Source organism: Arachis hypogaea, chromosome 7, assembly GCF_003086295.3.
Source record: "Arachis hypogaea cultivar Tifrunner chromosome 7, arahy.Tifrunner.gnm2.J5K5, whole genome shotgun sequence".
NCBI classification, from domain to species: Eukaryota; Viridiplantae; Streptophyta; class Magnoliopsida; order Fabales; family Fabaceae; genus Arachis; species Arachis hypogaea.
Window position 1 is genome coordinate 58,430,559 of NC_092042.1, and position 26,354 is coordinate 58,456,912.

Genomic DNA, 26,354 nt, shown 5'->3' on the forward strand with positions numbered 1-26,354 from the left:
TGGCTCTGCTTAGAATTCTCTGTCTGTTGCTGAGAAGATGATGGAAAAGGCTTGCCATTGCTAAACCTGTTTCTTCCACCAATATTGTTGTTGAAACCTTGTTGAGGTCTCTGTTGATCCTTCCATGAGAGATTTGGGTGATTTCTTCATGAAGGATTATAGGTGTTTTCATAGGGTTCTCCCATGTAACTCACCTCTTCCATTGATGGGTTCTCAGGATCATAAGCTTCTTCTTCAGATGAAGCGTCCTTAGTACTGCCTGGTGCAGCTTGCATTCCAGATAGACTTTGAGAAATCATATTGAGTTGCTGAGTCAATATTTTGTTCTGAGCCAGTATGGCATTCAGAGTATCAATCTCAAGAACTCCTTTCTTTTGATTCGTCTCATTGTTCAGAGGATTCCTTTCAGAAGTATACATGAATTGGTTATTTGCAACCATTTCAATGAGTTCTTGAGCTTCTGCAGGCGTCTCTGAAGAAATCCTCCAGCAGAGCTGTCCAATGACATCTTGGACAGTTTAGATAGACCATCATAGAAGATACCTATGATGCTCCATTCAGAAAGCATGTTAGAAGGACACTTTCTGGTCAACTATTTGTATCTTTCCCAAGCTTCATAGAGGGATTCACCTTCCTTCTGTCTGAAGGTTTGGACTTCCACTCTAAGCTTACTCAATTTTTGAGGTGGAAAGAACTTTGCCAAGGCATTGACTAGCTTTTCCCAAGAGTTCAGGCTTTCTTTAGGTTGTGAGTCCAACCGTATCCTAGCTCTGTCTCTTACAGCAAAAGGGAATAGCATAAGACTGTAGACCTCAGGGTCAACCCCATTGGTCTTGACAGTGTCACAGATTTGCAAGAATTCAGCTAAAAACTGATGAGGATCTTCCAATGGAAGTACATGGAACTTGCAATTCTGTTGCATTAGAGAAACTAATTGAGGCTTAAACTCAAAGTTGTTTGCTCCAATGGCAGGGATGGAGATGCTTCTCCCATAGAAGTCGGGAGTAGGTGCAGTAAAGTCACCCAGCACCTTCCTTGCATTGTTGGCATTGTTGTTGTGTTCGGCTGCCATGGGTTCTTCTTCTTTGAAGATTTCTATTAGGTCCTCTACAGAGAGTTGTGCTTTAGCTTCTCTTAGCTTTCACTTTAAGGTCCTTTCAGGTTCAGGGTCAGCCTCAACAAGAATGCTTTTGTCTTTGCTCCTGCTCATATGAAAGAGAAGAGAACAAGAAAATATGGAATCCTCTATGTCACAGTATAGAGATTCCTTGAGGTGTCAGAGGAAAAGAACAATAGAAGGAAGAGGTAGAAGAATTCGAACTTAGAAAGATAGAGTTCGAATTGTGCATTAAGGAGGAGTGTTAGTCTATAAATAGAAGGATGTGAGAAGAGGGGAAGAAATTTTCAAAAATTAAAGTGAATTAATTAAAAGAAATTTTGAAAAAATGGTAATTGATTTTCGAAAACTAAGATTGAGAAAATAAAGTGATTTTGAAAAAGATTTTGAAATTAGAAATCAAAGAGATATGATTGAAAACTATTTTGAAAAAGATGTGATTAAAAAGATATGATTGAAAAGTTATGGTTTTAAAGAGATATGATTGAAAAGATATGATTGAAAAACAATTTAAAAAGATTTTATTTTTAAAATTAATGACTTGGCTAACAAGAAAAGATATGATTCAAATATCAAACCTTTCTCAACAGAAAAGGCAACACACTTGAAATGTTGAATCAAATCATTAATTGTTAGCAAGTATTTTTGAAAATGGAAAGAAATTGATTTTGAAAGTATATGATTGAAAAGATATGATTTGAAAAAGATTTGATTTTGAAAAATTATGGAAACTTGAAAAAAAATTTGAATTAAAAACAAAATCTTCCCTCTTGTGCCATCCTGGCGTTAAACACCCAGAATGGTATCCATTCTGGCGTTTAACGCCCAAAATACTACCTTTTTGGGCGTTAAACACCTAGCCAGGTACCCTGGCTGGCGTTTAAACGCCAGTTTTCCTTCCTCACTGGGCATTTTGAACGCCTAGCTTTTTCTGTGTAATTCCTCTGCTGTATGTTCTGAATCTTCAATTCTCTGTATTATTGACTTGAAAAGACACAAATTAAGAATTTTTTTTAATTTTTAATGATGAGGAATAATCAAAATGAAACTAAGATCAAATAAACAATGCATGCAAGACACCAAACTTAGAAGTTTGTATACTATTGACACTAACAAATTGAGAATGCATATGAGAAACAACAAAACACACAAAACAAGAGAATTTAAAGATCAGAGCAAGTAAATCATCAAGAACAACTTGAAGATCAATGAAGACACATGAATGAATTCAAAAAATACAAGAAGAACAGAAACATGCAATTGACACCAAACTTAAAATGAGACACTAGAATCAAACAAGAAACATAAAATATTTTTGTGATTTTAAGATTTTATAATTTTTTTGTGCTTTTTCGAAAATTATATGGAAAAGAAAATAAAGAGATTCAAAATTTTTAATAAGAATTCCAGGAATCATTGCAGTGTTAGTCTAAAACTCCAGTCCAGGAATTAGACATGGCTTACTAGCCAGCCAAGCTTTCAGTGAAAGCTCCAGTCCAAAACACTAGACATGGCCAATGGCCAGCCAAGCTTTAGCAGATCATTACTTTCAATAGCAAAATTGATAGAAATCAACAAGCTCTTGTGATGATAAGTTGAAACCTCGGTCCAAAAGATTAGACATGGTTTCACAACCAGCCAGACTTCAACAAATCATCATGAAACTCTAGAATTCATTCTTAAAAATTATGAAGAACAAATACAATTTTTTTTTGGAATTTTTCGAAAATAAAAAGTAAAAAGGCTTAAACATAAAATAAAATTACCTAATCTGAGCAACAAGATGAACCGTCAGTTGTCCAAACTCGAACAATCCCCGGCAACGGCACCAAAAACTTGGTACACAAAATTGTGATCATCAATGGCGCCATCAACATGGTACGCATAATTGCAATCTCAACTCTTTATCACAACTTCGCACAACTAACCAGCAAGTGCACTGGGTCGTCCAAGTAATAAACCTTACGCGAGTAAGGGTCGATCCCACGGAGATTGTTGGTATGAAGCAAGCTATGGTCATCTTGTAAATCTCAGTCAGGAAGATTCAAATGGTTATGAATGATTTATGAATAAAGCATAAAATAAAGATAGAGATACTTATGTAATTCATTGGTGAGAATTTCAGATAAGTGTATGGAGATGCTTTGTCCCTTCCGTCTCTCTGCTTTCCTACTGTCTTCATCCAATCCTTCTTACTCCTTTCCATGGCAAGCTGTATGTTGGGCATCACCGTTGTTAATGGCTACAGTCCCGTCCTCTCAGTGAAAATGTTCAACGCGCTCTGTCACAGCACGGCTAATCATCTGTCGGTTCTCAATCAGGTTGGAATAGAATCCAGTGATTCTTTTGCGTTTGTCACTAACGCCCAGCCTTCAGGAGTTTGAAGCTCATCACAGTCATTCAATCCTTGAATTCTACTCAGAATACCACAGACAAGGTTTAGACCTTCCAGATTCTCTTGAATGCCGCCATCAATTCTAGCTTATACCACGAAGATTCTGATTAAGGAATCCCAGAGATAAACATTCAAACCTTGTTTGCTTATAGAACGGAAGTGGTTGTCAGGCACGCGTTCATAGGTGAGAATGATGATGAGCGTCATATAATCATCACATTCATCATGTTCTTGGGTGCAAATGAATATCTTAGAACAAGAATAAGCCGAATTGAATAGAAGAACAATAGTAATTGCATTAATACTCGAGGTACAGCAGAGCTCCACACCTTAATCTATGGTGTGTAGAAACTCCACCTTTGAAAATACATAAGAACAACATAGGAGTCTTATTTTTTTGCCAGATTAAGAGATCAACACATATAAGAAGGTCCATCTTTTAATTCTGCAGCAAAAGTAAATTCACTATTCAACTCTTTCTCACTCATACAATCAATATAGTTCACCTTTTTATTGAAAAAGGATTTCTTTTGTTCAACTCTAGCTCTTCTTTTTCTTTATTTAACTTCTAAATTTGCTTAACTTTATCAGCCAACTGAGCTAGGTTGAGAAATTGTTGATTTACCAATTTCTTTTGAATGTTGAAACCAAGCTTATTGACAGCCATCTTGACTATTTCAGGTTCAGGAATAGGTGTGAAATACTTATTTCTCATATTCTTGAACCGGATAAGATAGTCATTAACTGACCCAATTTTTTCTCTCTTCACTGTGAATAAGTCAGACAAACTCACCTTTATTTCTTCCCTACCCCAATTATGGATCAAATTAGGTTGTAAATTTGAAAACCAAGTAAAAGCGTTCTTTGTTAGTGAAGAGGAAAAATAACTCATTTTCAAATATTTATTATTGGCCATCTAACCTATTTCGACTAAATATTGAGCAATGTGCTCTACAGTCGATTCTCTACTTTTCCCAGCAAACATTGTAAGAGATTTAGGAGTTTTGACTCCCCTAGGAAGTTCAACTTGTAAAACAAAATTTGAAAAAGGGGATATAAAATAAGATTGATTTGTCACCCCAATATTTAGTCCTACTCTATTCAAGATTTGCTTGACAGCTTGAGTTATATTTTGACCATAAGCATGAGCAGCATTGTTTGCTCTAACTTTGTTCAATATCCTGTTTGGATGGTCTCCTCTATTTAACATGAGAGGAGGATTATTAACATGAACTCTCCCCAAAGGTTGAACTAAAAATTGATTAATTGCTCCTGCAATATCATCGACTCATTGAGCAACTTGCTCTATTCTAGCATTGTTATTTTCAAACATGAAATTTAGTACTATAACCATCTGTTGTGTCATCATATTTACTAAATCATGATGGCTATTCTTGATTTGTTGTCTAAATATAGCCAAATATTCGACTGTATTAGGCAAAAATGTCCCGTCAGGAATCTGCCTTGATATTTCTGGGAATATAGAGGTATGTGTCCCTCCTATCGATACTCTAGGTGCTCCTATACCTTGTGTCGAAGTGACATTCGACATGGTAGGAATAGGTTGTGGCATGGAAATGGAGGGTTGTTCATTAAGTGTTGATAGGCATTATAGTTTGCCATGCCAAGGTTATAATAGTATGTCCCCATGAAAGGATACCCTGGGAGTGGTACTGGATTATACAAAGGATTATTCTTTATAGTAGCACCTCCTATATTTCCAATATTAGGATTTTCTATAGGTGAAGAATAATTTGAAGGTAACTCATATGGAGGCCATGTAATAGGTACAACCGTTGGGATCCCTTCTGTGACAACTGAAGTTGTTCGTCAACTCGCGGTGCCAATCGATGGAACAACCTCTCTGTCAGGTCCTCTTGTAGAATCTCCAATATCATTATTCAACGTATCTGTCAAAGTTGAAGCTCTATTAGACATTATTAATTTGTCACTGCGTAATTGCCTGCAAATTTGACAATCACTTAACCTAGGAACCCACTGGGCGTGCCAATTTATTTTACTCGATATTCGGTATTGTTCGATAGGGTGTCGAATCGAGCTTGTATCACGATCTCAGTTCGGGGAGCAAATACGACTCCTCTAAAAAAGAGTGAGCTCGACCCGAAAATTACTTAGCAATAGTGTCGAAAATGACTTGCGTCGAAATTACTAGCGACAAATTTATATTGAACAATGTAAAATGAATGAATAAATAAATAAGCAGAGAAAAGTTTTAAATCAATGAAACATAACATTGATTCGTAAAGGAACTAGAATAACGACAAAATGTAAAGCAATGAAAAAAAATGAATTAAATAAACAAAAGAAAACAAAATAAAAGTTGACTTCTAACACCACATGCACTTGAACTTCATGTTCTTCCTTTATGTTACAAAGACTGGAAATTTTATGAGTTTATGTGATGATTTAGTGTTCTTGATTGAAGTCCCAGAACTTTTCTGAGTTTCTACTATTTATAGGCCATGGAGATGATCTTGTCATGGAGCATGTTGTCCACTATCTTACTTTTTTCTTTTTCTCAGCTATGACCTAACCTTATCTTGAAGAATCTTGACCCCAATTTTTGACACCCACGTCTTGGTTTTTAAGTCCCATGTATTTTTCAGCTTGCTTCTCAAATCTCGCACCCATATTCTCCACTTAACTTGAAGGTCGAGCAGCAAGTCTTGATGCTCAAGGAAAGGCACTAACTACCTTTCGACTTTAGCGTTCTTTTGTATCATTCTTCTTTGACTTCAACTTTTCCGTTTCTGCTTTTATAGTTGAAACCATTGGCAGTTGAAATGCCTTCTTCTCGAGAAAAATCTATTTTTTATACCAACAGTTGTTAACCCTTTTTTTTTATTACTATAGTTTCTAGGGTTTCATCGATTTCCTATATTGGAGTAAGGTTTAGGGTTCTTACCAAAAAAAAAAGGTCTAGGGTTGCATGCTCTGTTTTTCAATAATGAGAATGAATTAGGGTTTTAAAGAAGAGAGACTAAATTGGCTCTTGAAACCAATCTAACCACGTCAACTAATTGTTGCAGTGTCCATTATAGCAAATTAGAGCCAAATCTTAAGGACCAGTATAATAAATTTTGGATTTAAGGCTCTAAAATTGTGAATACCATAAATCTGAAAGACCAGTCTTGTTGGAAATGACACTCGGCACATAAGACCCTTGCTGCATAGAGAACTACTGTTGGATCTATATGCCCATTAAGAGTGTTTAGACCTTGAACCTCCGGTGCTACTTGAAGGGTACAGCACGGATACTAAAGAGAGGAATATGCAAAGACTAATACTAAATTAAATGGTGACCATGGTGTAAACTAGTTAAATCAGGTTTCGCTTAAACTAGTGTAAGAACCAGTTTCAAACCGATATAAATCAGGTTTCGTTTTAAATTTAATAGCTTTTTTTTTGTGGTTTTAATAACTTCATCAAAAAGCTGGTTATTCCAGTTTGGATATCGTTGGTTCTGTTTGGTGTTTGTTTTATTATTATTATTATTATTATTATTATTATTATTTGTCAAAACCCAAGCCAACAACCCAACCCAGACTCGAAAATACAGAAGCCCCATGCCCAACCCGACCCGGAACTAAGACACCCTCTCCCTCTCTAGCATGCGAAACTGAGACCGCCAAAATATATCCTCCATTGCTGGCGGCTTGAACTCGTCAGATTGGGGAGCTAGACAGAACCTTTCGGAGAAAGAAACACCGCGACGACAACGCTAGACTTTCATTCCTTCCATGGTTTTGTTTGGTGTTAAAGTGTTTTTTTTTTCTTTTAACAGCACTGGTTCCAATAAGAGAAGATACAGGTGGCGTGTAGTTCAATAAGAACTAAGTCGACATTGCGAGCAGCCAGAATTCAGGCTTAACCTTTTAAACTGGACCATATGCAAGTGTTAAGTCAGGAAGATACAAGGCAACTTCAAGGCAATACCTACTTTTGCAACAAGCATTAACGCAGAATCAACGATGCCAATTACATCAATGACAAAAGCATACTTATTTTCGCATGAATGTTAGAGAAACACAGGCCTATAAAAAATAAAAATTGGCGGCTAACACAGCTACCAGAGGCATACATGTTGTATATTGAAACAAAACTTTATGCCAGACCTCCCTTGGAGATGAATTAAGCAGAAAACTAAGATGAACTAGTAGCGGTTCCAGTAGGTTCTGCGTCTGAACCAGTTGTAGTCGGGCAAACGTTGAATAGGTCCCATTGCAGCAATAGCAATATCCTGCAAAGAATAAACATGATAATCATAAAAATATTTACACGAGACCATCATATAGTTCCAATTTCCAACCAACATATTAGTTTTCCCTACTTACCTTGTCATAAATAAACCTGTTTGCAACACGTTTAATTGTGCTTGCATCAACAGCATCGATTCTAGCAAACAATTCAGCAAATGGGATTCTCCGGCCATATGTAAGTAGCTGAAACAACACAAACAAGATAATGAAACAAAACCTACAAAAATCTAACAGAGGATATGTTCTGAGAAAATAAGCTTAGCACAGATTGATTGTCTTAGAGCAGATGATAGTAAGCTTGCAGAGTTGCAGTATGATGAGCTATAGAAAAAACAACTGCACAATAGTTATTAGATTAAAAACACATTGTCTGATCTATTAGAGGGAAAAAAAAAAAAACACATTTTTGGTTTACTTATCACAGGTAGCTAAATATAGAATTCTGTAAAATAAGAATCTGCCATCAAATTCATGTTTCACACTAATTAAGAAAATCAAAATTTACAAATATACGGAGACATGAGTCAATGAACTATTTACCACCTTAAGTTACCATGCTACGCAAATTCAAAATTCCACATATGGATTATTTCATTGGTAGATTAAAAACACAATAGTTATGTATTATTTCATTGGTAGATTAAAAACACAATAGATTAAAAACACAATAGAAAAACACAATAGTTATTAGATTAAAAACAACTTCATAATTCCTCTTTTTCATTATGAAGTTCAAGACCTATCATACCTGGCGTCCAATATCTTCAGCTACAGGGCTTGTTCCATCTATGTGAAGCAGCAGCGAAGATTTCAACTGTAAAAAACCACATTTAGAAGTGGGGATAGCAGTATGGAAACAAATATTAATTAACAATTAACTAAAGCATTTTTTCATACAAAAATTAAGACAAACATTAGTGCACCTTAACATTCAAATGACCGTTTCAACATTAAAAGTCTCACAACAGTAAATGTGATAGGAAGATTGTGCAGATATGCTCTAACTGACAAATAAGATTCACAATTGAATGCATTGACAATTCTTCATTATACATATGTGGTAGAAGTTAATCATCGTGTATTTGGCATAACTTCAATAAAGAAAAAATACAGCACATCTAGCTCGCTCATCAAAAAAGATCAAGTGGAGATAGATCTTAAGTAACTACTATCCTTCCAGAGACAATACTTTCCAAAAACGGGAAAATGAAATTACTTTCCAACAGAGATTCCTATCTTTATCCTTTTCCTGCATCAAAGCTTACACCAAGAAGCTTGGAATCAGGTACAGTTTAACACTCAACAACACTTGACCAGACTTTAAACTCAGTAATATCTGATTATGAGGAAGTAACCGCCAATACAACAAATAACTTCAAAGTCTTCCCATTAGGTGGGGTCGGATACATGCACCCACCTTAATAACTGTATACGCAATTGGGTTACAAGTGCTAATGACAGTGAGAATGAAATTACTGTTCCATTTGTTGGAAATTTTCAACACTCCAAATCTGTGGAGGTGTACAGTGGTATCCAACAAACAGAAGTGAAATTTTGATCCCAGTCCAGAAATTTATATGAAAATTCCTCACGAATTAGACTTCTGAGGAATTAACTATTTCTGTTGGATATAAAAATTTTCAATTGCAGGCAAACCATCCTAGCGGAGGAAAAAATACAAGACCTGTGAAAATAACACACTAAACTACATGGGTATCTTGAACCAGATAGTAGTCATCCGTAAATGAAGCCTCCTTACAGTGCATAAACATAATTCCAATTTCAAATTCAAGTAGCACGCAAAGGATCAGTCTAGAAATAGGTGCACACCTGATTACGAGCACGGGTAACATCATCATCTGAAACTCGATAAGCTAACTTGGTTGTCTCATACATTATTGCATATGACAAATCGTCCAAGCAATCCGGCTGGAAAACAAATGAGAAGGAAAATGTTTCTCAAGAGAGATAATTGAAGATGTGGATAAAAGGAAATGGTAAAGAAACGCACAGTAACTTTTTAAACATCAGAGCATTAATGTATCCCAATATTGTAGGGAAAGGCACTAATGACCAGGAATAAACAAGGTTGACAAACTCGATATTAGGTTAACTTAGGAAGTCACACCAAACTCAAATTGCAATCTTGGAGAGTTTATATCGTTAAAAAATAACATTTAAAAAGTATATATATCTCAATAACTAAATACAATTAAATAACATCTATAATAACATCAAACGATTTTAACTTTGTAACAAAAACAAGTGAAAAAAAGATTAATTAAACATATAACTTAATACATAACTTATTACACTGTAGTTTGACAAAAAATAACTGATAACAATAAATAAGAAATATACAATATTAGCTTATTAAACTGAATAAATAAGACAACTGATGCATTCAATAAAAGATACCAAAACTTTAGGTTTTGAGGGCAAAAAATTGTAAATTTAGACTCAAATGTAATGGTAAAACTAAATTTTGCTGATTTTGTTTGGTGTTTATTTAAACATGTACAAATCTAACAAAAAGAGAGTTTATATTAACACAATTTGCATGGTGGTCTCACAGACTTGTTAAGAGTTTTTTAAAGTTTGACAATCAGAAGTATAAAGCATATTTATGAGAAAAAAGAGGAGGAATATTCATTTGATGGTAACACTGGAGACTGTAGTCCTCACTCCTCAAGCATACATTAGAACAATAAAAGAGAGCAGTACATATGTTATTTGAAAGTTTAAGACATTCTCCATAAGACAACCACAAAGAGACAGACCTTAGCAACAGCATAAACACCAAAAAGACCAGTGTCCTTGTAGTTAGTGTTGAAAGCCATCATGCTTTCTGCAACTTCATTGATGCCAACTCGCTGTGCTAACTCAGAACTGTCAACAAGTACAAACACAATTCAGTCAGTATCAATAGGATTTTTTCCCCCATTTATTGGGATGAGGAAGGGAAAAGTATCAAGTTTCATACCCCATGTGTTTTCCACCACCCGCTGTCTTATTCCAAGAACCTAACATAGCTTGCATGACCATCAGAGCGATTGAATCTGGATCCTTCCAAGATGCTCCTTCAAAAGCTACCGCAAATTGTGCAAGAGGAATTTCATCATCAAGCATCCTCACCTTTTTATCAGAAGAACGAGAAGATGGAAATGAATAGTTGTCTAACTTTACTATCATGGCAGCAGCAGACGTGCTCATGCTTCATGCTTTTAACATATATATTCTTACCTCAGAACCAGTGAAAATTGCTGGTTCTTTAGCAACCAATTGAGATGCTGTGGTAGGATCTGTTGATAACTTGGTGAACAATTTTTTCACTTGCTCAACAATATCTTCATGCTTAACAGCTCCAGAAGCAGCTATCACCTAGAATAGCAAACCCCATAACGAAAACAGCCATTAAGGCTGGGAGCTTCAATATCTTTTTAATTTAAAATACAGAATAGTTACCAAATGACTTGCGTTCAGAGGACTATACACCCATAAAGACCAAATTAATTTGTACATACCATCCTAGGAGCAGTGTAATGTGTCTGAATGTAGTTCTGCAGATGATCTTTGGTGATGGTCTTAATGTTTTGAGCAGGCCCAAGGATGGTTCTACCAAGAGGGGTGTACTGAAAAGCAGTCGCATGCAAGTGATCAAAAATCACTTCCTCTGTCTGGCCCTCAACCTACAAGCAGTTTCATACAATAAACCTTTTTATCAAAAAGTAAAATGGAAACATAATACAAAACAATTCAGGATAAAATATGTGGCTGCTTTTCAAGAATGAAGAGCAGTTCAGGATGCTAATGTACTCACCAAAAGCATGATATAGAACTACAATCCTATCTTAACCAAAATCCAAAAAAATAAAGCCAATTACTCATACAATTCTATAGGGAACAAATATTTCAACTGAAAATGTAACACAACTCACCTACAACCAAACTTCCCATTAAAACCCCATGCTTTTAAAGTTTAGATTACCGCAAAAACAATCACTTCTCAGCTACTATGCCACACACAAAAGTAATTTCCTTTTCTTCAGCTAGTAACAGAATTTTAAGAAAATATATTAACAACAAAAAAAACCTTTGCCAGGATAAATTGAAAAAAAATCAAAGAGTTAAACTCAAAACAATGGCCCAGCAGTTCCACATTCCACTACAATCTCCAAAAAAAATTTAAATACAAAGCGCAGAAGTTGTTAACTGCTGACAAACAAAATAAATTACAGCTCAATGATATTAATAATATTTCTTTTTTAATCTTATAATCATAATCATCATTATAATAAAATAAACGAACAAAACAGTATCCAAAATGTACAAAAGCGTCAGAAGAAAATTACTTCCAATCCATATATACCCAATAAAAATAGGACACCATTAACTCAATTGCCATCCATACCAAAACTACGAGTCACCCTCAAGCACAAAGTTATCAGCTTACTTACACAGTCACCCACACAGATGACCAACAAAAACAACTAATAAAGAAGCCCAATAGATGCACACTGAAACCCTTAAGCCACAAAACCATAGCCTTAAAAACATTGATAGAAAACAAAAAATAAAACGATCAACAAACACCATATCCAGCATAACCATATTACCACACATTTCCAACTCCAATTCAAACAAGTGCATTCCTACTGGGATTAGATTCTCACGTTATGAAACAATATGTGATACACAGCCAGTCATATCAGATATAAAATACAACAAATCTCAGATCTAACTACCTACAAAGACACTATCGGTTCCATGGAAATTACCTCTTCCATCTCCCTGAGGATCACGTCACGCTCGCGGCTGATGCGATTCTCATCGAACCTCGAGTTCTGAAGAATATCCGCCAAGATATCGAGTGCCTTAGGGACGTCCTTGTCAGCGACCTTAGCGTAATAAGTAGTCTGTTCTCTTGAGGTGTAGGCGTTGAGGTGGCCTCCCATGTTCTCGATCTCCTCCTCGAGCTCCCTAGCGTTGCGCTTCTCCGTGCCCTTGAAGATCATGTGCTCAAGGAAATGCGCAGTGCCGTTACTCTCCTCCGTCTCGAACCTTGACCCGGCATCGATCCACACGCCAACGGTGGCTGTGCGCGCTGCGAGGCTCGATTCGGTGGCCACACGGAGGCCGTTGGGGAGGGTGGTGACACGTGTCTCGGGGGCAGCGAGGATCCGAGTGTGGTCCGTGAGGGTGGGTCGGGGGGACCCATATTTTAGGAATCTAGGATCGGGATTCTCCAGCTGGCGGAGCTTGGCTTTGACGGCCTCGGCAAGACGGTCGTAGACCATGGCGTTGGGGGGAGGAGGGGAGGGAGGGGAGGAAGGGTGGGAGGACACTGCTGGGGAGGTAGAGTGGGATCGGGAGGTGGTGGAGAGGGAAGGAGCTGTTCGCCGATGAGAGCGGCGAGCCGCTGCGGCGAGGAGGCGCGTGGAGGACATGGTGGTGGCGGTGGTGGCTCCGCGCTTTGGGGGGCGGCACCGGGTATGGGTCTAGGGTTTCAAGGTGAAAAAAAGATGTAAAGAACGTGTGTGTTGTAATGAATTAGAGTGAGGAGTGTGAGAGATAAAGAGGGATCAAGAAGGGGATTGTGGAGACCAGAGAGAACAGGAGCGAGAGTTTTTAGGCCCGTATATTTTACTAGCGATTTGAACGAAAATGTGAGAATAAATTACAATTTGTATCATGAAAGTTTAGATTATTGATAACTGTTTTTATAGAAAAATAAAAATTATTTTATATTTATAAAAGATAAATTTTTATAAATAAATATATTTAAATTCTAAAAAATTATTTAAAATTTTTAATTTTTTTTTCTTCACATCATCTCTTACAATAGGCTCAATTTTGAATTTATTGGCCTAGCAATTTGACTTACCGTTCTCTTTTTTTGATGTTTCTGCCTCTTCTTCATTAACCTTACTGTCTTCGTCATCGTCAACATTAAAAACCTCATCTTTATTCGATTTTTCGAATCTTTTAAATTCTTTAAATTTTTCATCACTTCTCACTTCCTATTTCAATGAATCTTTAAATTTATTCCCCCAAAATGATGATATCCAAAATGATGATATCTTCTAGTCTTGTCTCCAGCCTCTAAGAAGCTCTTCAAAACAGAAAAGATTCTCAAGAATAAGGATCCAATGACAATGAGGATCACTCGAACTCGCTTCTTCTACCGATGAGATTCCCAAACTTGAATTCAATCCTTCCAAGTCCATTTTATTGGTTACCTACGGCGATGGTATTGAGTTCTCAAGCCTCACTCACCTCGTCGAAGCCCTAGTTCGTCAAAGCTTTTACAATGTCCATATTTGTGTTCCTCAATCGCATGTCCTTTTCTCCTTCACTTTAATTTTTTGTGTTCTCAATTTGTGGGATGTTTGATTCTCTTTAAAGTTCGAATTTTTTTTCCATAATAGATGAAGAGGATAATAAGTCCGAGGAGGAGATAAATGAAGATGAGGGGGATGATGATGATGTTGTTGAGGTGCATGAGATTGAAGACAACGATGATGAAGATGAGGTTGAGTATTGTTCGGTTACTCGAGTGAGTTACGGTTCAGGTGAAATCTGGACTGGAGCAACTGGGTGAGATAGAGTATCTGGACCTGTACGCGAGCGTCTCGGGGGATGATTGTCTGAATTATCGGTGGGTAGCGGGTGAGGCCACCTGCAAAGACACTCTGATGATAAAGTTAGTATTCGTACTGAGGCGGCTAATTAGGGTAAAAAGATTATGTACTTTTAGAGAGGGATATGTCCCTCCCCATTTATACTCTGAACTTGGGTGGGCTCCTTCACTCAGGCCCATCTGCCTGAAAGTTTCTGCTAGCTATCCAGGTCTTCTTAGCAGGGCGTGGGGTGGTGTGCGGGTCGCCCTTGGGTTCGGATCAAGTGACCCAGCAGGTTGTTGGTCTATAGTCGGACAGAGACCCTTGTTGGACTGGGCCGGAACAAGTATAATAACGGCAGAGGTGCTGGTGATGTTGATGGCGACAGTGATAGTGGTAGCAAGGGATGAGAGTGGTGGTAGATTCGTAGGGTTTGGAATTGGGGGAGAGAAGATGGGGAATAAAATTAGATTATATTTAGAATGCACATTGAAAATTTTAAATAATTTTTTAGGATTTAGATATATTTGTTTAAAAAAATCTATCTTTTATGGGTACAAAGTTACTTTAGTTTTTTGTGGATACATTTGTTAGCATTATAAACTTTTATGGATAATAAATAGTAATTTATTCGAAAACGTGATCTACCAACCTCATCACATTTTTTAGAATGACAACACAATCTCGTGAAAAAAAAGAGTTCATTTTAGTTTTTGTCTTCTATTTTCATAACGTAATGTCAATTTTGTTATATATTTTTTCATCAACTCCGAATAAAATATAATAACATATCACATTATGTTATTTACCTATCACATTTTTTTGTAAGGCTGATAATTGGTAGGATAGGATACGATTTGAGCTTTACTTTAACTCTATCTGTGGATTGAATTTTTTTTAAAATTCTATCATATTCTATCTGCAAGTTGAAAATCTCTCAACTATAATTTTACCCGCACCTTAAAGTTTTAAACCCTACTCTATCTTATCCTATCCGCAGAAAAATCAATTTTTTTAAACAAATAAAAAATTCAATCATTCCAAAAATTCATACATACTAATAAAATAAAAAAAAATTAAATTTAAATTAAAATTAAAAATAATAAAATTTTAAAAAATTCACTATAAAATTACAAATAGTATGATTATCAAATTCTTAGGAAATGACACTTAGATATTAGAGTTTTTAAATGATATATAAATTTTATTTTTGTTTTATTTTTATTTTATGATCCTAAATTTTTGAAAATTAAATAATCAATTATTTATGAATTATTTTATTTGTTAAGATTTTATTTTTAAAAAATATTTTACTAAAAATAATTAACTAAAATTTTATGATCACTAAAATTTAATTTAATTATAACTTATTTTATTAGTTTAAAATATTTTTTAAAAACTATTTTGATAAATAAAATTTAAATTGATTATTATTATTGTTATTACTATATTATTATTATATTATTATTTATTTTTTTCAGAAACAAAAAATAAAGAAAAGCCACAACGTGGCTTATATGTGCATGAAATTGAAACATGCTTATATGCCTAGGTATAAATAAATATTATATGTATATATAATCAAAGAAAAAGAAATTGGCAACGTGGCTTGTAATATATATATATATATATATATATATATATATATATATATATATAATGGAATTAATGGAATTTTTAGGAGGTACAGATAATTTCTGACATTTTCTTTTTCAGCAGCTCAGTCAAAAAAGTTTTTTCAGAATTTTTGTTGTTTTAATTTCGTACGGAGGTAGAGTTTTGGTAATTTTATAATAATTAAATGTAAATTTCATAAGTGAACGTTAGTTTGATTAATTATTATTTGAGTTTGAATGAGTTTATATTGAATTATTGTTGTTTGCTTAAGATTTTGATTCGGCTATGTATGAACAGTCACCTGGGGCATTTTTGATTATTTTGGGAGTAAAAATGAATTTTCAAAAGTTTTAAAAATTATATTAGCTAATTTTAAATTATTAAAGAAATTATTATATTTTGAGTTTTATCGAAAAAAAGGATTATGTTTGAATTTGATTTATCAAGAAAAAGAGTTTAACAAAAGAGAATTGGATTTGAATTGTTTTTAAAGAGAGATTATGATATTTGAAAAACACCTGGCAGTATGCAAGGGTTGTAACTTAGTCTCACTTGCTTCGAGTATGAGATGAGGAAGAAAAATTATGAAAACTGAGTTTAATTATGAAATTTTGAAAGATTATGAAAGAATCGATATAATAATAAATTTTTGAATGAAAAACTTGGGTAGTAGCAAGGATTGTGGTTCGTCCTGTAACACCCTAATTACCCCAAGCCTTACCTCTAGCCGTAAAGTAAAGGTTAATCAGAGGTTATGACAGTCCATTTATATAAATTTTTATTTTATAAATATTTATTTAAATATAATTTTTTTAACATAAAAAATGTATTATTTTTAATAATATCATAATTTTATATTTTTTAATTATTCTAAATAAATATTTTATCAAATACTAATTAAAGTCATTCTTCCATTTGCTTTTACTAATCTATTTTTTAACTATTATATAAAATTAAAATCGTATTAATGAATTTAATATTAAAGTTAATTTGACTTTTTATTATTTAGAGTGTTTTTCAATCAATAATTTTATACTCTTTACTTTTTTTCCAGTTTTATTTTGAATTTTAATTTAGTACTCAAAGGTAGTGAAATTCCATTGATACTGAAATAAAGTTACAAAAAGGTCCATAGGGTAGAATAAGTAAAATAATGTGATACTCACATTGCAACATCCAAATGAAACAACTTAGGATCTAAAATGTTTATCTTTCTCTTTCTCGCCGTCTATTATATTATCTATTCTATCTATTCTATTATATAAACATTGAATTTTTACCTTTAATAATAGAATCAACGTAGCATACTTTTGCTTTATTTTGTTTAACTCATTAAAGTAAATTCATTATGATGAATTAATTATATCAACTAATTTATTTGAATAGATATTTAAGTATCACACAATTTAAAATTATGTATATTAATTATTTGATTTAATTTTTATGATATATAAATTTAAGTAATAAATTAAAATAAGATAATTTATTACTTATTTAAATTGAATACAACAAATATAAATTAATTTAGTTAAAAATTTACAATTTTCTAATCTTCTATACGTAAAATTGACAAAACAAAATTATAAAAATAATCTTTTTATCACTTTTGCTATTTTAATTTTATTTTCTTTGCTTTTTTTTATGTATAATTTTATTTTATATTAACTTTGTTTATTTAATAATAAAATATACTCATATTAATTCTATCATATAATAATATATTTTTTTTCAATATTAACCAAAGAATTAATAGTTATTAACTACATCTAATAGAATGACTGAGAAGTGAGAACTACGAAAAGTTAAACCCAGATTCAAAATGCTGAAACAAAGAAAAGAAAACAGTGGATATATGATTAGAAAAAAAGTATAATAATGACAAAATATACTAAAACTGAATTTTTTTTCTCCGACTAATAAAAGTGAAGTGTTAATACCTCATGAATTCATTTTTTCTCCAAAATGAAATCACTATTTTCTTCTCTAAATTTATTTTAAAAAAATATATTTATTATAATTATATTACAATTAACATTTAACAAATAATGCATGATTATACTAATTTAGAGAAATATTTTTATTATAATTATATAAAATCAATATTTAATACATTATCAACTAATAAACGTGAGGTATCAATTCCTTATGAATTCATTTTCCCTCCAAAATGAAAGTACTATTCTCTCTTCCAAATTTATTTTAGAAAATATCTTTATTATAATTATATTATAATATTACAATTAACATTTAATAAATAATGCATAATTATAATAGTTTAGAAAAATAAAATAAAGTCCAGTAATTTATCTTTCGACTACACACGTGTATAGAATAACTTTTAAGAAGGAGTCATGTATAGTAAATACGGTCGATTTATAAAACTGTATACTAATATTGATATAATATTATTTCAGGTATATATTTTGCAGGCATCAAAGAAAAGTGTTGATTTATTTTTTAGTAGATTTAAATTATTTATTGTTTATTAGAGAATTTTGTGCATTAAAATTCTCTAATAATTTATTATTTATTTTGAGCTAATTTTGATATATTCTTATTTGACAGTAAAATAACATATAAAAATTTATTGGTGGGTCTAAGTATTATTAAGTTATTTATGGTCACATTGAGTATATATGTTTGATTTATTGAAAAAAGTAGATTACTAAAACCAATTAATAATTATTTTAGAGTTAATATATTTAACACTAGCTTAAGAAAAAATAAATAATACATAACATGTTTTATTTTTATTAATCAAATTATTATGATTTAAATTAATCTTAACAAAATAATTTAAAATTATAATTTCAATCTTATCACGTGCATAGCACGGGTTAATACACTTGTTTATATATATAAGGAAATAATATATTCTAGAAGCCCGATGAAGGATTAAGCTCAAAACAGAATTACAAAAGTGCGAAACGTTCACACAGAACTAACGCACAAGACACAAGGTATGGATGCAGGAGAATAGAACATATATAGATATAAGAATATAATACTCATAGGGAACTAGCCGCAACTTGCGGAGTTTAAGCCGACTAGTTATATACAGACATACAGAATTTTGAAAGTTAAAACAGGTTATACAACTTATCTCTCAAGTAAGCCTCTAAGGCCATAAAGATAAAAATACAAAGAGATGTGAGAGTAACTACAACAAGTAAAACAGAAATAAACTAGGGAGGAATCATACTCCGCTCTGTCACCATATCCGCAATTTCACCGAGGTAAATTACGACCTGCATCTGAAAAACAACAACAAAGTATGGAATGAAAACCGGAGGTTCTCAGTATGGTAACAGTGCCCAATAATGTAAGATGTAAGGCTCCGGGACGCCGAAGGCAATTCTAGAACTTCACACCAAACATACATTCAAGCTTAGAACAAAATAATTAACGTAAACCATAAACAATAAACAGGATTTTCTGAACTTAAAGGATTTCTAATTAATACTAATCACACCGCTGTATCCCACAGCCTTCGCCAACCTAACCTCCGTGCAATCCTATCGCCACCACCTACCTAACCTCCTCAGCACCAGACAAACACAAGATAAATGCAAGCAAGTAAAACACAGATAGTATTCATTTACAGCAAGTAATTCAAGAAGCAAGTAGGCATGTTATACAATTAGGCAAATTCAAGTAATCAAAGCAAACAAGCGTATAGAAGATGCATATAATGAATGTCTATCCTATTGGCTCATGATATCACTTGTCGGTCCTTAAATGCCAACCCGACATATCCTCCCGAATGTAGCCTTTTCTGCCATGCTAGAGATATAGTGCCCTGCACACTCATGCAAGAGCGAATCTGCTACGTCAAAGATATAGTGCCCTACACACTCATGCAGTAGGGAGTCTTCTACACCAGGGATATAGGCCCCGCACACTTCCTGCAGTAAAGAAGAAACCAACCACAATAAATCATGTAGCAGAACAACCTGCCACGCTGGGGATATAGGCCCCGCACACTCTCAATAACAACAAGTCATGCAGCAGAAAAATCTGCTATACCAGGGATATAAGCTCCGCACACTCTCATATATTCCAATCACTTCCTCATCATTCCTTTCCAAGTTCTTAACTCATCACAACCATCCTCAATTCATAACTTTCCACTCTAAACTCAGTAGTTCGTCAATTTCTCAATTCATTGCCAAAAATCACCAAGTTCATTACTCTTCCTTCTCTCTCGACCAACTCATCCTCAATACACCAGAAACCTAATCCTTTGTTTGCTAACTTTTTAAAGTAAAACCCAAAATAAACCTCCTAGAACCTTTCCCATATTTCACTACTCAAGAAAAAGCCCAAGAGTCTAAAAATGGTGTCACAGAAGCTTACAAGCCTATTGGGAAGGTGAAATAATTGAAAATAAGATTTAAATTTGAGAAATAGGGCGTGTGCGTACGCACAGGAGTGTGCGTGCACACACCCAAGAGAGTTTTAAAACGTGTGCGTACGCATAGGAGTGTGTGTACGCAAAAGTACCAAATTTTGCAATATTGTTTGCTCGCACAAGGTGTGCGAGCACCCCTAATAGACTGACCTTCCCAACGTATGTGTGCGCACAGGGCACAGGTTGTAAATCCTCATTGGATATGCGCGCGCACCAGCTGTGCTAGCGCTCAAAGCAGGAAGCCTTCCCCTGCATGTGCGTACACATAGGTATGTGCGTGCGCATAGGTCTAAAATTTCACAAGGTTGTGTGGGCGCACAAGGCTGTGCATGCGCACATATCAGAAATCACAAAATTCTGCAACTTTGCAGAATTTCAGATTTTGACACCAATCTTTGAATGATCATAACTTCCTCTACAAAAATCCAAATTTTACAAACTTTATATCAATTTAAAGCTCTCAAGGTCATCTTTAATTTAAAATAAGTTTCATGTAATTTCAAGCTTTGAGGCTCAAGTTATGATCCATCAAAGTTCACCAAAAATTCCATTTTACCCAAAATCTCAAAAACTCAAATTTTAACCAAACCTCAATCCAATACCTATTCAATCACATTTCAACCATACCAAAACAGTCCAAAATTCATATCAAACACTACTTCAACCATTTTCTCATTCACATAACCTTCTAAACCATTCAACAATTCCAAATCCAATCAAATTCAAATTTTCCACTTTCCATTAACTTTATTAACATCAACAAACCCCATCAATCATTAACAGTCCTCAAAAATCATCATTTCCCAATTTCCATATTATACACCAATACCATCATTTACCATAATCAACACAACTCATCAGTAATCATCAACAATACCAACAACTCTCAACAACCATAACAAATATCAACATTCATCCTCAATTTTCTCAACATCAACAACCATCATAACACTCATAATCAATATCAACCATCAACAATATCAACAATCACTACAAATCCTGATCAATTTCAATAATCATCAATCCCTCATCAATTACAATTAAATCACACATTCATCATCAACCTTCATCATCATTAAAAACCAACAATCATCCTCAAACTCATATACTCCTCATACCAAAACTCCATATCATCATCACTATCATACAAGTTATCCCCAAACATCAAAATCACATATAACTAAACATACACCCAAAGAATTCAATCATATCTTAAGGTCAACTAGCCTAAGTTTCTAGAAACATTACATATTACATAACGGATACCAAAACCATACCTTGGCCGATTCCCAATATGCTCAAACACCAAACTTGATTCCAATCAAGCTTCTACCAAGCTCCAAACCATCAAAGTCAAACCAAAAGCCACCATCAACTCCAAAAATAAGCTTCATACATACAACATAACCATACATCAACAACTAAAGCTCATACTATACCAAACCACAAGGATATAGAGGTTCCTTATCTTATCCAACGAGATTAGGGGTAAGATCTAACAATTATTCGCTACTAGAGATCACCTAAATAACCAAAATCACAAAACTTGCTCAAAAACCAAACCCAAAATGCGCAGAAATCTAGGGCATAAAACTGGAGAGTGAACAGCGATTTCTTACCAAGTTTCTTTAGATAGAAAAGAAGAGCTCGTCGAGAGTTTTACGTGGCTGCAAATGACTCGTCAATCGGAGCTCTGGATCAAAAGTTATGGAGTTTTGAAGGAGGAGGTGAATAGTAACAATGGCTTCTTCTCCTCTCTTCTTCTAAACCGTGCCCCTCTCTCTCTCTTTGCACATCAAATGAGCTGAAATGCTCATTAATGAGCTTATATATGTTGGGCCTTGGCCCCGGTTTGGACCCGATTCAATCTATTAGCGTTTTTAGCCCGTTTGGTGCACTTTGGGCGACAACCTTTAAGATTAGTGCCCGGTTTTCAATTCTAAACTATTTTTGTACTTTTAAAATAATAAATCAATTTTTATAATATTATTTTTTTCAAAATACAGTACTGGACAGGCTTGAACCGGTTCGACCGGTTCAGCTGTCGGTTCTCAGTCTTTCGTAGAAAATTCATTTTCTGACTCAGAAAAATTCATTGAAATCAAATTTCACCTTTATATTTTCAAATTAAAACTTCTAAATTTTGAATCCATCTCAGGCACTTAAAATTATTATTTTTATTAAAACGGTTTTACGTGAAAATTTCCGGTTCTTACACGTCCCGCTTGCTCCATGTCAATGTTTGTGATGCTTGGGTGGTAACAACAGTAGTGGTTATTCCACTTGCTCCAGGTTGAGCTTTTAAACACCCGCCTGAGTAGTAGCCGCAGTAGTGATTATTCTACTTGCTCTGGGTTAAGCGGGTAGTAGTAAAGAGGTTGTAGCTTAAACTCACTTGCTCCGCAACAGGTGTTTCTGTCCATGGTTAGCTACCAGGACGTGTCGGGTTGGCTATATAGCCGACAGATGATATCATCAACTATAGAAAAGGCATGCATCATATGCATTATTTGTCTTGCTTATTTATGCATACTTCTTTGTAATATGTGTTGTCTGTGATCGTGTGTGTTTACTTTTTAACTTGTGATTTTCTCTGTATCTCTGGTTTATTAAAATTGTTTGTATTATGATATTTGCTACCATTAGCCACCTGTTGAGGATTGCAAGTATGCTACTATGGAATTCCTGTGTAACAAATAATAAAATGAATATAACTATACACTCCGACCCTACTAAAAACTCCCTAGTTCTTATCCTCTATTTCCACCCCTTTTAATTACAAGTGCGAAGGCTTAGTGCGGAGTTACAGGAGCATAGAAGATTATGTTTACGAGTTCAGTTGTTAGAATTTACTTTCCCGTCGTCGTTTATTATTTTTAGTTTTTAGAAAGGTAGGATTTGTTTTTTTTAGAATCTTGAAATAAGTCTATATATTTAATGCTATGTGAATATATATATATTTGTGATTTGGATATATTTTTGAAGTCTTTTTGGATTATTTTGTTTATTTCTCTCACTTTTGTATTTACTTTTGCCTAGAGGCTTACTTTATGAGAGATATTCAGTATAGGCTGTTTACTTTCAAAACTCTGTATGTTAGTATTTAACTAGTCGGCCTAAACTCCGCGGGCTATGGCTAGTATCTTATAATCATTATACTCTTATATTTTGTTATCTTGTACCTTTATCTTGTGCCTTAAGATTGTAACTTCGTGTGAACGTTCGTGCTTTGTAATTCCGTATTTGAGCTTATTTTCTGCATCGGGCTCCTAAATTTATGATTCTTTCTATATATATTTATGTATAAGCCTTAGAATTGTCGTAACCTTTGCTTTACTGCATGAGGTAAAGCTTAGGGTAATTAGGATGTTACATTTAGTGGTATCAGAGTGGTTCGTTCTCGTGAGCCTGAGGGATGGACCGATTGTGCTTCATTGCATACTCTGGGTCATTTTTCTTTCATGCTATTTAGGTTATCTATTTGATATTTCATTGCATGCTTGTTTGTGAGTGCCTTTTTGGGATAATTAAAGCACTAGGATTTTGATATTGAGACGGATCACCTTGATATCGATTGTTTGGTGTAGACAGAACCCTAAATGGCTACTTGCAGACAAGGTCGTACTCATACTCGAAGAGAGAATGAAAGTAACCCGTCGACGAACAATCACGTTGAACTCGTGGCGGCGATGACTAACTTGTCTAACACGATTTAAGCGGGCAATGCTATGGCTATTCATGCTTTGCGGCGGATAAGGCAATCAGTCAGAAACAAAAATGTAGAAGGTGCTGAGGATAGCTTAGATGGTGTTCCAAAGACTCTAGTTGCTTTTCTGAAAGTTGACCCGCCGATTTTCAATGGATCGACAAACCCTATTGAAGCAGACAACTGGTTCAAAGTTATGGAGTGTGCATTACAGATTCAACATATCCCGAATAATCAGTTCGTGGAATATGCGACTTATCAACTAGTAGGAGGAGCTCAGCAATGGTGGCAAGGAGAGCGATGACTGCTACACCAACAGAATGTGGACATTACATGGGCGTTATTCTAGGAAGCTTTCTACAAAAAGTACTTGCATGAGTCAATAAAGGAGGCCAGAAAGTTGGAATTCTTACAACTAAAGCAAGGGTCTATGACTATAGCTGAATACACTAGCAAGTTCGAGGAACTCTGTAAGTTCTCGAGAATAAGTCAGGGTGCCCCTGAGTCCTACGAGGGCTGGAAATGCATCAAATACCAAGTAGGGTTGAGGGAAGATATCATGTGTGTTGTGGCTCCATTGGAGATTAGAAGATTCTCTGAATTGGTGGACAAGGCAACAATTGTTGAAGATTATACCAAGGAGGTGACCTTGGAAAGAGATGTTCGGGGCAGTACTAGTAGCAAAGTTCGTGGGAAGTAAGTTCCACCAAGAGGCCGGAACTTCAAGAAGGGTAGGCATGCCCCTCAGCAACCCCAAGTTCAAGGACATATCGGAGGTATTAACCATGACTAGGGATGAATCCATATTTAATGATATATTTTGGTTTGATTTGAGTGGATTTCATCATATAAACCGACATTTATTCATCCAAATAGCATACTTTTGTGTTCTCTCCCTAAATTGAGCTTAATTGTGAAAACATGCTATTTTGTGCTTAATTTAATCAATTTTATTCCACTTTCATTCCATTCGATGCCTTGATATGTTTGATGAGTGATTTTAGGTGTAATAGGTAAAAATGACTTGATGAGAATGGAAGAGAAGCATGTAATTAGGAGAAAACATGAAGAAATCAAAGGACAGAAACATTTCAGCCTGTGCCCACACACACCTTCTGTGCCCACGCACAATGGTCAAAATCAGCACTTATGCCCACGCACAGGTCTGTGCCTATGCACAGAATAAAAATCAGCAAGTGTGCCCATGCACAACGTCTGTGCGTACGCACAGGAGGAAAATCAGCGTCCTGTGTGTACGTACAGGTACCAGCGTGTGACTTCATTAAAAAGTCACGTGGCTCGCGATTTAAGGGGCTTTTTGGCCCATTTCTGATGGCTTGGAGGCATATATGAAGGGGCAAGCAACCATAGATCATAACATACACTACCATACATTATAGAATACATCTTAGGAGTAGTTTTAAGGTAGTTTTAGGTTTTCTCTCTTAGGGTTTTAATTAGGTTTTCAATGTAGCATTTTATAGTTCAATTTTGTTATTGGATTTTGCTATCTCATTGTAAGTATTTCCTTTATTTTCTCTTTATTACATCACTTGTTCTACACTTTCATATATTTTAATTTTCTTTGTCAATATATATATATATATATATATATATATATATATAGTTTTGCAATTTTGAGTTTTGGTTAATGAATTTGATGTTTGATGATTATTACATATTTGTTTGAGTTGCTTTTATTGATTTTGAGCATTTGGTTGTTCATAGTTTTTTATCATTTTTCCAATTTTGCCACATTTTATGATTATGCCCATTAGGTGTTTGATGAAATGTCAATTTTGAATATGGGATAAATTTCCACCCCTTGACTTGGGGAAAATGAGTTTATGAATTACTAGAGCCATAATATCCAACATTTAGTGATAATTCTTGGGTTGTTAGTTGTTATTGTTTCCACTAACGTTAGCTTCTTACTAAGGTAATTAGTAAGTTAGCTAGGATTTGTGGATTAATAACAATTATGCTCACTTGACTTACTCTTCGATGTTAATGGTTGACTTAGTGAGATTAATCCATCATAATTATCATAGTTGTGGTTATGGCAAGGAAGGGATTCCATAACTCATCCCACGTCAAGGCTTCATTTATGTTTTGAACCACTTTTCCATCACTTTATAGCATTACTTGTCCATATTACATACATAGTTCTTTTATTCCTTTATTAGTTTATTAATTGAAATTTTGTCT

General features: G+C 34.4%; 1 protein-coding gene and 1 non-coding gene across 2 annotated transcripts; one reads left to right on the plus strand and one right to left on the minus strand.

The window, feature by feature from the left end:
* Positions 1-562: 562 nt before the first annotated feature.
* Positions 563-670, plus strand: LOC112704517 (small nucleolar RNA R71). The gene has a single exon (XR_003155139.1). It is a non-coding gene; the product is annotated as a small nucleolar RNA R71 (small nucleolar RNA).
* Positions 671-7,456: 6,786 nt separating this feature from the next.
* Positions 7,457-13,508, minus strand: LOC112703174 (probable mitochondrial-processing peptidase subunit beta, mitochondrial). The gene is made up of 9 exons (XM_025754511.3): positions 12,571-13,508; positions 11,317-11,481; positions 11,036-11,173; positions 10,776-10,927; positions 10,573-10,681; positions 9,623-9,721; positions 8,541-8,606; positions 7,868-7,975; positions 7,457-7,773 (listed from the first exon to the last, which is right to left on the minus strand). The coding sequence occupies exons 1-9, from the start codon at positions 13,237-13,239 to the stop codon at positions 7,687-7,689; spliced, it is 1,593 nt and encodes a 530-aa protein (XP_025610296.1). The 5' UTR covers positions 13,240-13,508; the 3' UTR covers positions 7,457-7,686.
* Positions 13,509-26,354: the final 12,846 nt, after the last annotated feature.

Bases quoted from the DNA above. Each gene is read 5' to 3' on its own strand.
- LOC112703174 (XM_025754511.3), bottom strand. From the start codon at position 13,239: ATGTCCTCCACGCGCCTCCTCGCCGCAGCGGCTCGCCGCTCTCATCGG. The intron at 11,174-11,316 runs GTATGTACAAAT...TTGCTATTCTAG, and splicing joins ATTACACTGCTCCTAGGATG to GTGATAGCTGCTTCTGGAGC. The intron at 7,774-7,867 runs GTAAGTAGGGAA...TATTCTTTGCAG, and splicing joins ACAGGTTTATTTATGACAAG to GATATTGCTATTGCTGCAAT.